The sequence below is a fragment of the Tiliqua scincoides genome, chromosome 2 (genome assembly GCF_035046505.1).
Source record: "Tiliqua scincoides isolate rTilSci1 chromosome 2, rTilSci1.hap2, whole genome shotgun sequence".
Taxonomy (NCBI): Eukaryota; Metazoa; Chordata; class Lepidosauria; order Squamata; family Scincidae; genus Tiliqua; species Tiliqua scincoides.
Window position 1 is genome coordinate 165,798,989 of NC_089822.1, and position 14,775 is coordinate 165,813,763.

Below are 14,775 nucleotides of genomic sequence, written 5' to 3' on the forward strand. Positions count from 1 at the left end.
GCCCTGATATCCGCGGTTTCAATTATCTGCTGGTCCAGAGGATACCTGAGACACCTTTTTAAAAGATAGTGGAAGGTTAAAAATAGCTTCCTGTACCTTATCACAGCAAAACTGCTGCATTTTCACGGCTTTGGGCAGCCTTCTGAGCTGCCTGCAACCTCTTCCTGGTTGTTCTGAGTCTGCTTGGAAGGCTGCCTATAGCCCTGAAAATGCAGTGGTTTCACTGCGATAAGGTAAAGGAAGCTATTTTTAATCTTCTCCTTCACTTCATCTTTTAAAAAGATGTCCCCGAAACAGAATCCCAGCGAATACTGGGGCATGCCTGTATTTCTGTTTTCGAAAACAATGCAGTATCCTGTTTCAGGCTGATCCCTCACTCTCTTATAGATCGCTCATGACAAGCACTATAAGGACTTGCACTTTTGTTTAGGTGCAGAGGAGCTGGCATGAGCCAGAACAGTTGGCTCCCTGGCTGCTTCTTTATCAACTGGCTTCTGTGCTAAGGGCACCCTGGTGTCTAGTCTCTCTCCAGATGAGAGGAAGGGCATGGGAGGTGCCCTCCATTTTTTGATTTCCCCTTCCTAGTGGCAGCAATTGTCTATTCTGGGACTATTATTGTCAGAGTGCTGTGCCTGACACAGACATTCCTGAAGGTACCCAAGTATGTGTCAGTTGCATGGGTTTTGTGCCTTCCTTGTTTTCCTCCCATCCCCAAGTGCTGGGCCATGATCACCACACACCCATAATGTGTCCTCCAGCACTTTATCTCTAAAAACATTTACCACAATCAAATCACTGAGTGCCTGCAGTGAGAGCAAAAGAAGCCCTCCACCCCCAACCACAGGCTGACTGCTGAAATCTGTGTCATGTTTACTTATGCTTTGGGTGTGCTTCTTACTTTGCTGAATATCCAATTTGTGGTCTCAGCACAACGGGTGCTGTTCTTCATTAACGTCTTTCTCCTGCGCCTGAAATTTTAAGAGAGTAACATGAAAGACACTTCCACTTTGTTAAGCATATTCTTCTCCTTAATCATGCAGAGATTTCCCATGAATTATGTGCGCTATAATTATTACCCGCCGTGGGTCCGCAGAGCTTGGTGAGCTGTTCCTAAAAGGCAATTCTCTTTTTCTGTGAATTTCAGATGACCAAGAGCAAAATTATAACCATCCGGTATTAAGCAGTGCAAACCAGACACCTTCCAGTGGTAAGACAATAAACTGGTGAAGAGCAAAGTTACTGCTTGTGCAACTTTCCTCTGCCTGCTAGTAATTCTTTTACTGGCACCAGAATCAAACTCATATCAATAGAATACTTGGAGACGTAACATTTGTGGGAGAAACAGTCATTCTATTGATACTATGACAGTTAAGGCCATATTTCTAACAATGGGCAAGCTTAAATATGGCAGGAAACAGAGCAGTGCTCTGTCTTTCCTCACGTCTGTGTGTGCCTCCCTGTCATCCACAGCTGCTCGAACAGGCTGTTTTGATTTGCCTTCTCTTGGCTCTCAAAAGACGCACAGCAAGATGAGTCCCCACTTTCCTAGGTAGGGTACAATTTGTCTTCACGTCGTATAATCTGTGCATTTCAGTGGTCCACAGATACTTCAATGCCTATCCAAAGTGGAATTATTTTTATTGACAGCTTTTCTAAAAATGTTACCAAAGCAGAGTTCAAAACTCGTTGTGTTGCAGAGCCTGTATGCAGAAAGCCTGCTCAGACACTCTCCTGCCCCTTTAGAGTTTTCCTCTCACTCTATTACTGATACATACATATACCCAGCATGGTCTTTTTAAAAAAAGATAATGATGCCTTTTTCTTCTAGGACATAGTTCTTTGCAGCCCCCAGAAAATGGCCAGTCATTTCCCAGTCCCGTCCCTTTCAGATGACAATTATGACCAGTTCATTTAGTTAACCTCATGTGATGAGGTCCTCTAAAAATTCACTTTTTTATTGAATCCCATTATCCTAACGAGTTCTTGCATTTCCATTTTCCTTTTATAGATTTTTAAAAAATATATTTATACTTCCTCTGGTGTTTCCTGTGCAATCCCGGTAACTTTTCTGCCTCTGAACCCTCTCGAGTGACCTCATCTCAGCTGCTCTTCAGCTCATAACTATGGAGGGCACTCAAGTCCTTTGTCTTTCCAAACTCATTTTTCTGATGCTTCCTTTTCCTGCGGTTTCTATAGACAGAAACTTGGATCTTGGCTTTTTCTCACAACAGAAAAAAGAAAAATGCTAAAAAATCAAATTTATATGAAATCAAAGCACACTTCCCCTCAAACGTCCCTGTTGGCTCCCAGTCTGTTTTGTTTTTCACATCAGTGAATTATATTCGGTGCTATCTGCAAACATTACCTCAGGCTGGTAGCCAGGGTGAGACCAGTGGGTCTCACCCCACCAAGAGTACTGATTTGCTCCTTTTAGGATCTTTTGGGAAAATTGGTTTTTTGATTTGCCAGTTAATGGCAGCTCCATTTAAAGAATTCAAGCTTGGTTTAAAGCAAGAACAATTAGCATTTTAAAAAAATCCGTGCTGACTGTTTCTCCCCACAAAAGGTCTGATGTGTGCCAGCCACCTGACCTGCACAGTTCTGCTTTCTCAATATCCACTGGCTCTGAGTGGATGTTCTCATGATCCCCATCTGCCTTATGTTTGCTTCTGTACTGATCCTGGAAAAACACCCTGTTTGCCGATATGAAAGTGAGTGCCCAATCTTATCCAACTTTCCAGCACTAATGCAGCTGTGCCAACAGGATATGCTGCAACCTGCAGTTGAGGAGGGCAGTCATAGAGACCTTCTCAAGGGAAGGGAACATTTGTTGCTGCATCAGTGCTGAAAAGTTGGATAGAATTGGGCCATAAGTACTGCAGCAGGATGGCTAAGAGATCTGAGAGTGATCTTGAAAGACTATCTATCTTAAGTTGCACATTGCACTTATATGGCACCCTGCTATGCCTATTAACATAGTGGCTAAAAGGGGATTTTTTTTTAAGTGGCACTTACGTATGGTGAAAACACAAATAAATGTGGGGGCAGTCACAAACACACATAACCATGACCTGCAAAAATATGGGCACCTGCTCTCCACATAAACTTACCTTCCTCTTAGTACCAAGTAGCCCTTCATCCCCCCCAAAATACCTTTGTTGTAGCCAAATATAGCAGACAACAGCAGCTGCTCCCCTTTTTTCCAGGACTAAACAGTTGTACTGCCCCTTTTTCTCCCCCCACAGCATACAGAGTGTGTTGCACTATTGGTTGCCCTCTGCCCCCTGGCATCCAAGGTATGCCACTAGCTGCTCTTTTCACCATCTGAGTAAGGGGGACAATGATGTGACCACCATCTTAGCCAGCTGACCATGTTCTTACCTAGAAATGTGGCTTTCCTAACCAGCTACAGCCCTGGCCTGTTGCGTGCACTTTATTCCCCTTCTTGCTTTCTTGCCTTGCTCTTCCTCTGATCTTCAGGTGGCACAAGACCCATTGTTGTCTCTACAGTGTTTATGTCTGTAACAGTGTAGTTGTCAATGTCAGCTTCTCAACTTGCTGCAAATACCTTTTGAATACATGTCTTTATTTTTCCTCCGCATGGTGTCTCTGAATTTTACTTTCCCTAGACTGGCATTTATTAACTTGCTTTGTAGCTGCATCATTCCCGGTGAAGAACTCTGGATAATTGTACATGAAAACCATGTTATATTTAGACTGGTGCCTCTGTGGCACAATGGCTTGGGAAAACAAGCAGCCTTGAAAAGGTTACCTTGGCACTTAGCTAAATTATCTCTTTCACTGCTGACCATTGGCAATGGCAAGCCATTTTCACAAATACAGTAACCCCAATTTTTGTCCCTTCCATCAAAATTGACAGAAGGAGAAATGTCTGCTGCAAAATTTACTGTGCCTAACAGTAAGGCCAAATATTTATTCTCTATCTGGAGTAAATTGGACAAGCAAGAGGCTAAGGTTTCACACTCTTTAAAAAATAAAAATAAAAACAGTTAGACACGAAAAGACACTGTCAGTTTTTTTTCAGCTATTGTGCAGCAAAGAATAGAGGGACACATAGTAAATAATCTCAAGGATGGATCAGACATAGCCTGAATAATTTTTGCAGCCAAGGGGTTTCCATTCCAAGTGGAATATTTGATTTGCCTTGGCTGAGCCGGGCCATCTACACAATTGAAAAGTGGACCAAGTAGATTGAACCAAGTTTAGACCTGACCCTCTTAGGTTCAAGCTATGCCGAGGCCCAGCTTTTAAATCTTAGAACATGCATTCTTGAAAACATATCACATCTCTTACAAACAAAGCTGAAACCAAGCTTGCCAAAATTCCAATTTGCCATTCACGTTACGAATGTGAAATTTAAATTTTGAATATGAAGACTCACAAATATAAAGACTCACAAATTGTCATCTGGCATGTGCTATCCCATTTCATACTATCTATAAAATACAGCCAAATACTAAATACCATTTAATGTCAAGTACCAGAAGTAATCACTGATATAGTTACAGGCCAAAATCAAATTCTGTCAGATACTAAATACACTGCATGTCAGCTATCTATTAGCTGTCAGTAGTCGAACATCGATGTTGAAATCAAATAGACAAGGATGGGAAAACCCATGAGAAAATAGACAGGGATAGGAAAACCCACTCGACTCAAGTGGCTTGACTTGAGTCGAGTCGCCAAGTCACCGCCCCCCGCAACTCAACTTGAAAAAGCCGTAACGAGGGCACTTTCCAAGTTTCTCAGTCACCCTTTAGTGACTCTAATGGACTCGAGTCACCCTCCCTTTAAAAAATCTGCCACAGAAAAAACAGGGCTGCTGCCAGGGAGTGTGTGTATGTCAAAGTTCTCTACTCACTCCCCTGCTGTCCCCGCCCATCTGTACACAGGGCAGGAGGGGTGGGAGGGACAGCAAGAGAGTGAGGATAGAAGCTGCAAGAGGGAGGAGGAGGGTCACAAGTAAGCAACTGCTAGGCTTACTAAGGATGACCCGATCCTTTGCAACCCTACTCAGAAGTCGTCCCACGGCAGCAGGTCAGTCAATGGGGGTAGCCCCTCCCCTCCTCCTGCCCTTCTTCAGTCAATGAAAATATCAGAATACCCATCCTTTGTTCGATGATCATCCGTTCCTTCCTTCCTATCAAAGACGGGAAAAGAGAGCCCAGTCCTGCCTCCACCTCCTGCTCGCTTTAACCCTTTCTTGCCTCCCGGCTGGAACTCACTGCTGCTTGCTGGTCAGAATGACAGCCCCACAAGGTTTTCCACGCCATGGGAACAGTAAGCAAGCACATCCAGACACAGGCAGACTCGAGTCAACATGTGTACAGATGAGTGCCAATTTGCAGGATGCGTATTCTGATATTTTCATTGAATTTGAACATTGAATGTGCAACAGGAGACCCTGACTTGAGTCTTTTTCAAAGTCTTCCATGCATGCGACACAACTCAACAAGTCACCCAAAATCACGCATTTACGAAACTTGAGTCTGAGTCACTGACTCAAGTTCCTAACACTGCGAACAGAGTCATATCACTAGGTGAATATCCCTTGAATCACTGTCTTACCTAGGGGGAGCAAGTGGGGCAAATGCCCCAGGCGCCAACCCTCCAGGGGTGCCTCGGAGCCTCGCCCCACCCCTGCCCCCGCCTCGCCAGGAGGAGCGCCCAGGAGCACTGCAGAGAGCAGCATCCTGCAGATATATCCTATCAGACTATCTGTTGCACATTCAATGTTCAAATTCATAGAAGAGAATTTGGAGCCTAATTTTTGAGAGCAAATATGTGTTAGTGCTATTTATAAGCCTGACAAAGAGAATTCTACCAGCCATAGGGGCCTTGTTTGAGGCTTGGAATGTTTCTGGAAGTCTTTCCTCGCTCCAAATAACAAAATAGTCCCATTCGCCCCTCCCCATTCCTTCTCCCTTACCTCACACATGTGCCAGGGCCCTCTCAGACACCTTGGACGGTGTTATTGGGGTAATGGAGGAGACCTCCACAACTGCCCCCCCCCCGTGCAGGATTTAACACATTTTTCCTTCCTTAGAAGAAAGGCTCTTCCTGTCTTTACTTTTCCCTTGTCTTCTCCCCTTTCCTCCCATCTGCCCCCACCCCTCAGTCCCTGCTCCACTTCGCATCAAAATGGACCTTAACGTAAATTTCACAAAAGTTCTAAAGCTAGCAAATTCTCATAATTCAAAATTCAGATCTTTCTGTCAAGGCTTCACATAATTCAGCAATCCAATTTCAGAATGAAAATTTGTCATCAAAATTCAACATCCATGTGTTTTTGGTTGGCTGTTTGAGTGAATGAAGTTAATACTGACAAAGAGAATGTTCACCATCACATTTTAAAAGAGTGGAATTTTATGAAGATTTGGTGGGGAAGTTGGCAAATTTGTGTCAGTTCTGCTTCAAAATGTTATGTATGCATACTCAGAATTGAATTATCAGCATTTAAATCACAGGTCTGTGCCTGCTCCTGTTTGAATCCAACCAATCTGCTTTTTCCTATCTCAGAAAACCATGTTGACTCTGAATTAACAAGCATTTTAGCATGGGGAGTAGACGCATTGCCAAAAGAGTTAAATCTCCTTTCTCTCTTTTGATGCTTTTTTCAGTGCTTTGGGGGGAAAGGAGAAACAATCAAGGATGTGGGTGGGTTGTGCATGATCTAGAATTCCAGTGCTTTTCTTCTTCAGTACCCATCAGCTGGTTGCCTTCATGACACCCTCGCAAAGGGCAGTGGAATTATTTGTTTGCAAATAACACTTCCATTTGATTTAGCTCTCCTACAGACCTTTAGAAGTTCATGATGAGAAGATTGTATTGATGAATGTTTGCTTTAGGTAAGCAAGTGAGGAATGATTGTACAAACATTCAGGCTGGTGTATATTGAAATTTTAGGCATGCACTCACAATACAAGGATGGTGGGGTAACTGAGTCATGCCACACGAGTTCGCTCACCGATTGGCTGAACTAAGACAAGATTTTCTAGCATAACAGTGCCAATTTGCAGGCATGGAATGCTCTGTTTGCCTAGATGAAAGCTTCCCACAAATAGCCACCTGAGCAGAAATGAATGGGGAAACCAAACAGAAAGAGACTCTTTGGGCTGTTTATATAAGCATCTTCTTCAAACCCTGTCCCCAGATTGACAATGCAGCTTTCTCATTACATATACTGGCTGGAAGAGCATGCATAGAGGGGTGACCTACATGCATTCTGTTGAATGTCTGCATAGTGTATACATGCATATAACTGTTCTCATGTAGAAGCCTCTCCCTCTGATTTTTCAGGTTGCTATGTCTATACAGTTGTATACACTATGCAGATATTCACATGTACATGCATAGATTGGGGACAGGGACTGCTGGCACGATGCTGTCCATCCATCCATATCTCCCCCATATACATAGCATCAGAGATCTTGAAGGCTATCTAGTCCAGCCTCCTATGCAGTGCAAGCCAATGCTTCATTATCCCTAGCCAGCACTTGTCCAGCCTCTGCTTGAAAGCCAGCAGTGAGGGTGAACCCAGTGAGGGTGAACCCACCAGGTAGACTGTTCCAGTGCCAGACAGTTCTTAAGAAATTCTTCCTTATGTCTAGCTAAATCAGTGCTCCTGTAGTTTCAACCCATTGGTTCTAGTCATGCCTTCATGAGCTACAGGTTCTCCCCTTCTTCTGCATGGTAGTCCTCACCATCTTTGTTGTCCTCATATGAACCTGCTCTAGCTTTTCAAGGTCCTTCTTCAAGGACACATACACCAACTCACAAAGGTCTGCATTCGTAGCAACCATGTGTTATTCATGAAGCATGGTAGCAAAGCATACCACCACATTGTTGCGTAGAGACTGGCAAGTGAGGTGTTTGGAAATAAGAATCAAGGCTCACAGGATATAGTACTAGGCTTGGGGCACAGATGGATATAAGGACCATTATATTGCTCATTTTGAGTTACTCATCTTTGTTCATTACTTTACATTAGTGGGCAAACCCCGGCCTGGGAGGTCATTTGCGGCACTTGGGGACCCCCAATCCGGCTCGCAGGGAACCCCCTGTCTCCAATGAGCCTCTGGCCTATCAGAGACTGTTGGAACCCACGCTGGCCCACAACTGCTGGTCACAACCACCAGACGCGAGCTGTGGGCTGAGTTAGAGCAAGGCCTTTCATAGCCTCCATGTGTTTTCTGCTTTTCCCTGGGCATTATTTTAACCCCCTCCCCCATTGCCTCTGAACAACTTATGTCTCCATGTGTTTCTGGCTTGCTCTGTATATTTTCATTGTGTGAGAGGTGTGGCAAACAGTTCTCAGATGGTTCTACATACCTGTATTATAATTCTCATGCATATTATAAATAACCTCAGTAAAATTAATTCATTCATATAAGTTCAGTCTCTAATGTATTCATTTATGTAAATTTATTCAAATTTGAAATGTAAATTAATTCTTTTTTTTTCCTGGCCCCCAACGCAGTGGCAGAGAGATGATGTGGCCCTCCTGCCAAAATGTTTGCCCACCCCTGCATTAAAGGAAAGCAGGTCATATAGCCACTCTTTTTCTTTTTAGCTAGCAGTCAAATGTCAGACCTCTGGCAGGTCCATGATCTTCAGTCTCTCACATAGTACTGTCCCTTTGTTGCTCAGATTTGATTGCACTCCATTTTATTTGAATTTCTGATGAAGAGACCATTGTTAATTAACAAGGGGATAGTATTTAATCTCATCTGGTTAACTGCTATGCCCCAATTATACTTTACTACAAGAGCAAGTGGGTGTGGAAGTCCAAGCGGTCACCTCCTGCTGAGACTCTGGCTCCTTAGAGAGAGGCAGCCCTTTGCAAAGATGCATCAGATGAAAAGTGGGTGAGTTGCCAGCAGCTCTGCATACATGGGTGCATGTTCTATGCTCACGAATCAGACTGAAAATTAACAGTTTGCTTAAGACAAATAGTATAGAGCTGTTGAGAGCACAAAGGCTCTCCTAAAGATTTAACAAAGACAGATGTCAAAGGTTACTACCTGCATTTGATATGAGAAGTACAATCTGTTGGAAAAGATATGTGCACAGTTACCAGGATTATCAAAGAAAGAACCATAATTTTATGTCAGTGCTCTGCTTCATCATTCATCTTTTCTGTTTGTCCTTTCTTGGTTTTGAATTTCACAGACATATTTTTCAAGTTAAAATTTTAGGAGCCCAATCCTATCCTCTCCCCCACTGGTGCAGCCACCCTAAAAACAGGTGTATTGAGCGGGGGGATCAGGAAGCTTCAGAGGTGAACAGATTTAAATTATCTTTTGCCCCCTTCCTGCCCCTTACACACTCCCCCTCTTACCTCTCCCACTGACTTATTGCTCCAGCCTAAAGTGGGAGAGCAGCTGACATGGGTGGGAAGGTGCCAGCCTTCCTGCCAACATCCCTGATAGCACACTACTGAGCGTGCTGCCAGAGTGCCTTTTAAAACGGCACTGACCACTTTACAGCAGTCAGCACCAGCAGAAAAGGTGCTAGGACGTCAGCCAGTCAGTTTAGGAGTGTAGGACACTGAAGTATTCTTGCAGGTTTGTCTCATGTCTGAAATGTCACATGTAAAGAGCACTTCATTCAGGAATTTGTTTGGACACCATTTCCTTTTCCTTCTCAATTTCAGGGGTAGCAAAACCAGGCTGATGTATTGTTGCGTTACTACCTCTAAAAAAGATACTCTCAAAGGAGGAGGAGCCTTTTAGAACTCAAAGAGCACATGCTTTGTGTGCAGCAAGGTCCCTATGAAACCTTGGTAGCTTCAAGTCTGGCAGACAAAGATCTTTGTTTCAAGCCCTCAACAGCCACCAGCACCCGGTATAGTCAACACTGTGCTAGTTGGACTGACTCCAGTCTGGCAGTGGAAGGAGCTTCCTAAGAACTTGGAGATATAGAACTTGCATTCTTTTTTAATGTGCACCATGTATGTTAGCCATAAGACACATAAGAGCCCTATCATGTCATAAAATGGTAATGTGGGAATAAATACAAACTGCATACAGGTCCAACCTGTATACACGGATTTTTTATACACAGATTTGACTCAACACGAATGGCCCCTGCAAATGACAAAGAATGTGCTGATCCCTGGAGAAGGGGAAAAATGCATCCCTTTAAAATCAGTGTTAAAAACTGGTCCTTTAACAACAGCCTCCTTAATGAGAGAGGGGGGGGAGCAGGCTAACAATCCATCAATCCTTCTCTCTCCTGCTTCCCCCAGCATGTGAAAGAAAGGTGATCATTTTGCATTGGTGAAGGGAGGGGCTGAGTGAAGTGCTGATGGATTGTCTTCTAAATGACTCTTATCTTAGAGTCAGAAGGTCAGCAAGGCTGTTTTTCCATTACTGGAGCAAAGAAACTTTGTTTTTTAAATTGATTTGCTATAGTGTATTTTTTTTATCCAAGTGAATGCTTGGAATGGAACCCATGCAAATTAGTCTCAACCTGTAGTTCCAAAGAACAGCTTTAGTTGTAGCACTGAAATGGAAGCAGCTGCAGCTAAAGAAACCTCCTCTATATGTGACAAATGAGGCAGGGAACATCACACTCAATGTATAGTATTAAAGTTCTCTTAATACTAAAAACAAGATGCACAGTTGTTCCCTCAGACAGGAGCTCAAATCACATTGCAGCAACCTTTCAGGTCCCACATTGGCATCCTCAGTCATTCCCCAGCTCCACCCTGGATAAATCCAAAGAGTGTCATGCAAAAACTAGCTTGAAACACTGATACATCATCACTGAGATGGCTTCATTACTACTTCACTGAGGTTCATCACACCCAGTCCTGTATGCTTCTGCTGTGAACATTACATATATACTTTACATTTGTTCCATAAAAAGCACAAGAAGACTTTAACTTCCCAACCTTTAGGAGCCTGTGAACCACTGTGGCAATAATTGGAATCATCGTGGACTGCAGTAACCCCTACCTCCCCCACCCCCTGCACATGAAAAATACAACTAAATTTGTAAGAGAATATTTATTAGAGATTTATTATTTATAGAGATTTCTGTTACTGCTTTTGTTGCCAGCTGAGGGTGGTCCGGTCTTTGCGCATTCTGGTGGTCTATGGGGGAGTATTCGCTCAGCGATATGCTGGAAGTGATTGAAGTATTTTTTTCCAAGACCTTGTGGACTACTTCTCAGGGTCTCGCAGACCACAGGTTCGGAAGCCAGTGATTTACAATTTTAGAAAGCAGCATAGAGGATTTCAATGATTGCAATCTCTCCACATGCAAAATTCCCTACCATTCAAAAGCTAGCATGTCAGGAAGAAGGATTCCAGTTTTCTATAGCAAGAGAGCTATATTGGCAGGGATGTTTTTAACACGGAAGAGCATTAAAAATGCATTCACCTCCCATGCATGTCCCAGGAGAATACCTGTCTGACATCAGACTGGAAGTTATCTCAGTTTGGGTTCCCAAGAGGTATGAAAATGATTCTTCATTCTGTTGCATCCCCTCCAGCAGTTTGTTACAAATGTTGTGCCTGTTTGGTTCGAAGATGTCGTTTGCTTAGAAATTCTTTCTGAATCATTGGAATCAAAGGAAACATCAAACATTTCTCTCACTCATGCTTCTACCAGCAATTATGAAAGGAAATTACAAGATTATATGATTTCTAATTTAAAATGAATAAGTAAAATAAACAGGTTGTGGGTTTTTTCCTCTGAAATGTGATAGACTGTTGAAAAACCAAATTAAGATTCATGGAAGAAATGGCCCAGCACAAACCTTTGCAGTGACTGGTAAAGTTTGTAGCAGTTTCTTTTTAGTGCAGTGCAGCATCCCTGTAGGAAACTTCACACCAGAGAGAGACTTCTGTGCAGTAGTTCACAATACACCCATTGAAACTCCTTTCTTTTGGGACAGTGGCAGCTTCCTTCTACCTGCAGCAGGGTAAAAGGTGCCTATTTTGTGTCTTGCCACTATCTCTCCCAGCTCAACTGGAGCTGAGTGGACAGGGAGTGGCAGGGCAAAGTGATCTCACCCCTTATCTCTCTTCCACACAAACTCCTTGCTTGTCCTTTAACTGGGTCTTTTTTTGGAATGAACAGTAAGAGATTTGCATGCTGCATTCCTCCTATACATTTTAAAGAAGCCCCATGTAGAGGAAAACCAAGGAAATAGCGCAGAAGTGGGGGGCCACCGTACTCCATTTCTTCCTGCCCACTTAGCTGCAGCCAAGAGTCAGAGAGAGTGAGGGAAAGAAAAAAGGAGGTACCAATGGCACCTTTTTCACCTTTTCTGTCCAGCACTACTGGAGGGAGAAGGGGGCTGTTGCTGTCTCAAAGGGAAGGGAAGAGGATTTTGTGAGGGGCAAGGTGGCTTGCAATGGCAGGAAGATAGCAGTCAAATTTGCATCCCACTTCAAGCAGCACTGGGGCTTGGGCTGTGCCTGAGAAGGAAGGAGAAGGCGCCTGCTGGTGTCCACTTACTCTCAGAGAGCAGACAAAAGGATGTGTTCATCCAGATTTATCTCAGTAGTCCTTCAATTCTGACCTCACTAGGGTAGCTCTGGAAAGGCATAGATGGAAGGAACAGGAAAGTGCTACTGGAAAATGCTACTGGAAAATTTTATTTGCATTATTTTTAACTTCGTGCATTTTGGGACTGGTGAATGTGCCTCATCTGAAATGCACGACAGCTAAGCAAAAAAGAGCATGAAAGGGACAAGAAATGTTTTGGCAGGAATCAAACCCTACAGGGAGAAAAGCTGAGCAGTAAGCGACAGGCTAGCATCCATTCAAGGTGGCACTATTTCCTCTTGTTGGTGACAGGCACAGATGGTATCTGTGCCATGCCAAACCTCTGCCAAATATTACTTGTTGGCATCCTTCAGTCTCGGAAGACTATGGTATTGCGCTCTGAATTGTGGTTCTAGGACAGAATGTCCTCTCCAGTGCGCGAAGCCTGGGTAAAGTAGATATGGAGGACAGACTGTTTCCCATGCAGCAAATCCCCGCTCTCCACGTCACTGAAATGGTCCAGTGGAAAGGCAGAGGCCAATACGGTTGGTTCCAATGGCGTCGCAGGAGTTGCCAGAACGTGACTGTGTTCAGCCATGAACTGCCTCAGGGACTCCGGCTCCGGATTTTGCCTCGAGGTTGACTCCTGAAGCCTTTTCCATAACTGGACGTAGCCACAAGGCAGTGGAGGTTTGGGATCAGAGTTTTCCTTCTCTCAGATGAGCTGCCTTCCCAGGCTGACGAGTCTCATCTACCCATCTATATCTGCCAAATAGAAAGCAGGCACTCCCATTCCCACACATACTTCCAGGGAAACCTGCTCATCCACTTGCTGTCCTAGACTAGGCCAAGATCCACTTCACCCTAGACTAGTCCAAGCCTCTGGACTTAGCAGCTGGGTCATACAGTATTCCAGAACTCCTCTCTCTCTCTCTCTCTCTCTCTCTCTCTCTCTCTCTCTCTGAGTGTGTGTGTGTGTGTGTGTGTGTGTTCTCTCTCTCTCTGAGAGTGTGTGTGTGTGTGTGTGTTCTCTCTCTCTGAGAGTGTGTGTGTGTGTGTGTGTGTGTGTGTGTGTGTGTATGTGTGTGTGTTGCCAGAGATATAGGGACAGCCGCTGCATTTTAGTCCATAGTACAGAACCAGATAGAGAGAAAATCACAACTAAAAGGAAAAAGGGGATTTTCACATAACAAAATGCCCCAGATGCAATTCTCTAGGACCTTGTGGAAGCCTGTCTGAGGCTCCCAACGGGTTTGGAAACTGTGCTTGTGGTTTCCTGGAAGCACAGTTTATAGCAGGGGTCTCCAAACGTTTTGGCCAGAGGGCCGCATCAAATATCTGGCATGGTGTGGAGGGCCGGGAAAAAAATTTAAATATAAAATTTAAATAAATTAGAGATGGAACTTAGATGAGTGAATAAATGAATGAATGGGCTCATTCATTCCACCTCTCTGGCCCTCAGAACACCCTCCAGACACAATCAGAGCACAGTTCTGGTCATGTTCAGTTGAGTGGGCCAGAGGCTTTCAGGGGACAAGATGGCTACAGGCCGGAAAGAGGCTTGCTGTGGGCCGCATCTGGCTCCCGGGCCAGGGTTTGGAGACCGCTGGTTTATAGCATCGAGGAATTTCAGAGAGTTTTTCCCAATATGGCCCTAGGTCGCAGGAGGCTTCATGAACCTCAGGTGAGTAGGGGGCGGATTTTTGCGGCGACAGCCCGTGGGGGCGCCATTGCAGACCTTTGCCCGGGGCGCAGGGCTGGGAATGTCCGCCGCAGTTTAGACATGAATTTGGTGTCCACTAGTTACATGTTTGCTGAGGAAACATCAGTATATAATGCAGTCAGCCAGCAGTCAGGTTTACTCCTACACAAAATGCAGAGCCGCAGAGGACATTTGACTTGTGCTGTGAAAGGAAGTAGAGCGAGTAACATAGGCTAATCTTCTCTCCTTTTACTAGAGCGAGTGGAACTCAATTTAATTTCTGCTAGAGCATCATAGTGGAATTTCCAGAGGGTTTGTAATCCCCAGCATGCAACACCATCAACAAAGGATTTTGCAGTGAAGCTGTTAGACCTGCAATGCTGTGCAAACATGCTAAAAATGCAGCCTCTGTCTACATTGGAAGAATCACAAATGTCTCAGTGACGTCTCAGTAACTAAGGAGTGGGATCAGTTGTACTTTAGTGACCATTCTTGCCTTATTATGATTTCCATGTGTAGCCTATCCTTTCTTCAAGCATTCAGAGCAGCAT

General features: G+C 44.2%; 1 protein-coding gene across 1 annotated transcript in view; it reads left to right on the forward strand.

The window, feature by feature from the left end:
- Positions 1 to 14,775, forward strand: part of SHISA6 (shisa family member 6) — a 320,988-nt gene that overhangs the window by 286,936 nt on the left and 19,277 nt on the right. Inside the window, exon 4 of the mRNA XM_066615832.1 lies at positions 1,145 to 1,207. Within this exon, the coding sequence (XP_066471929.1) occupies positions 1,145 to 1,207 (63 nt within the window). The remainder of the gene's footprint in view (positions 1 to 1,144; positions 1,208 to 14,775) is intronic.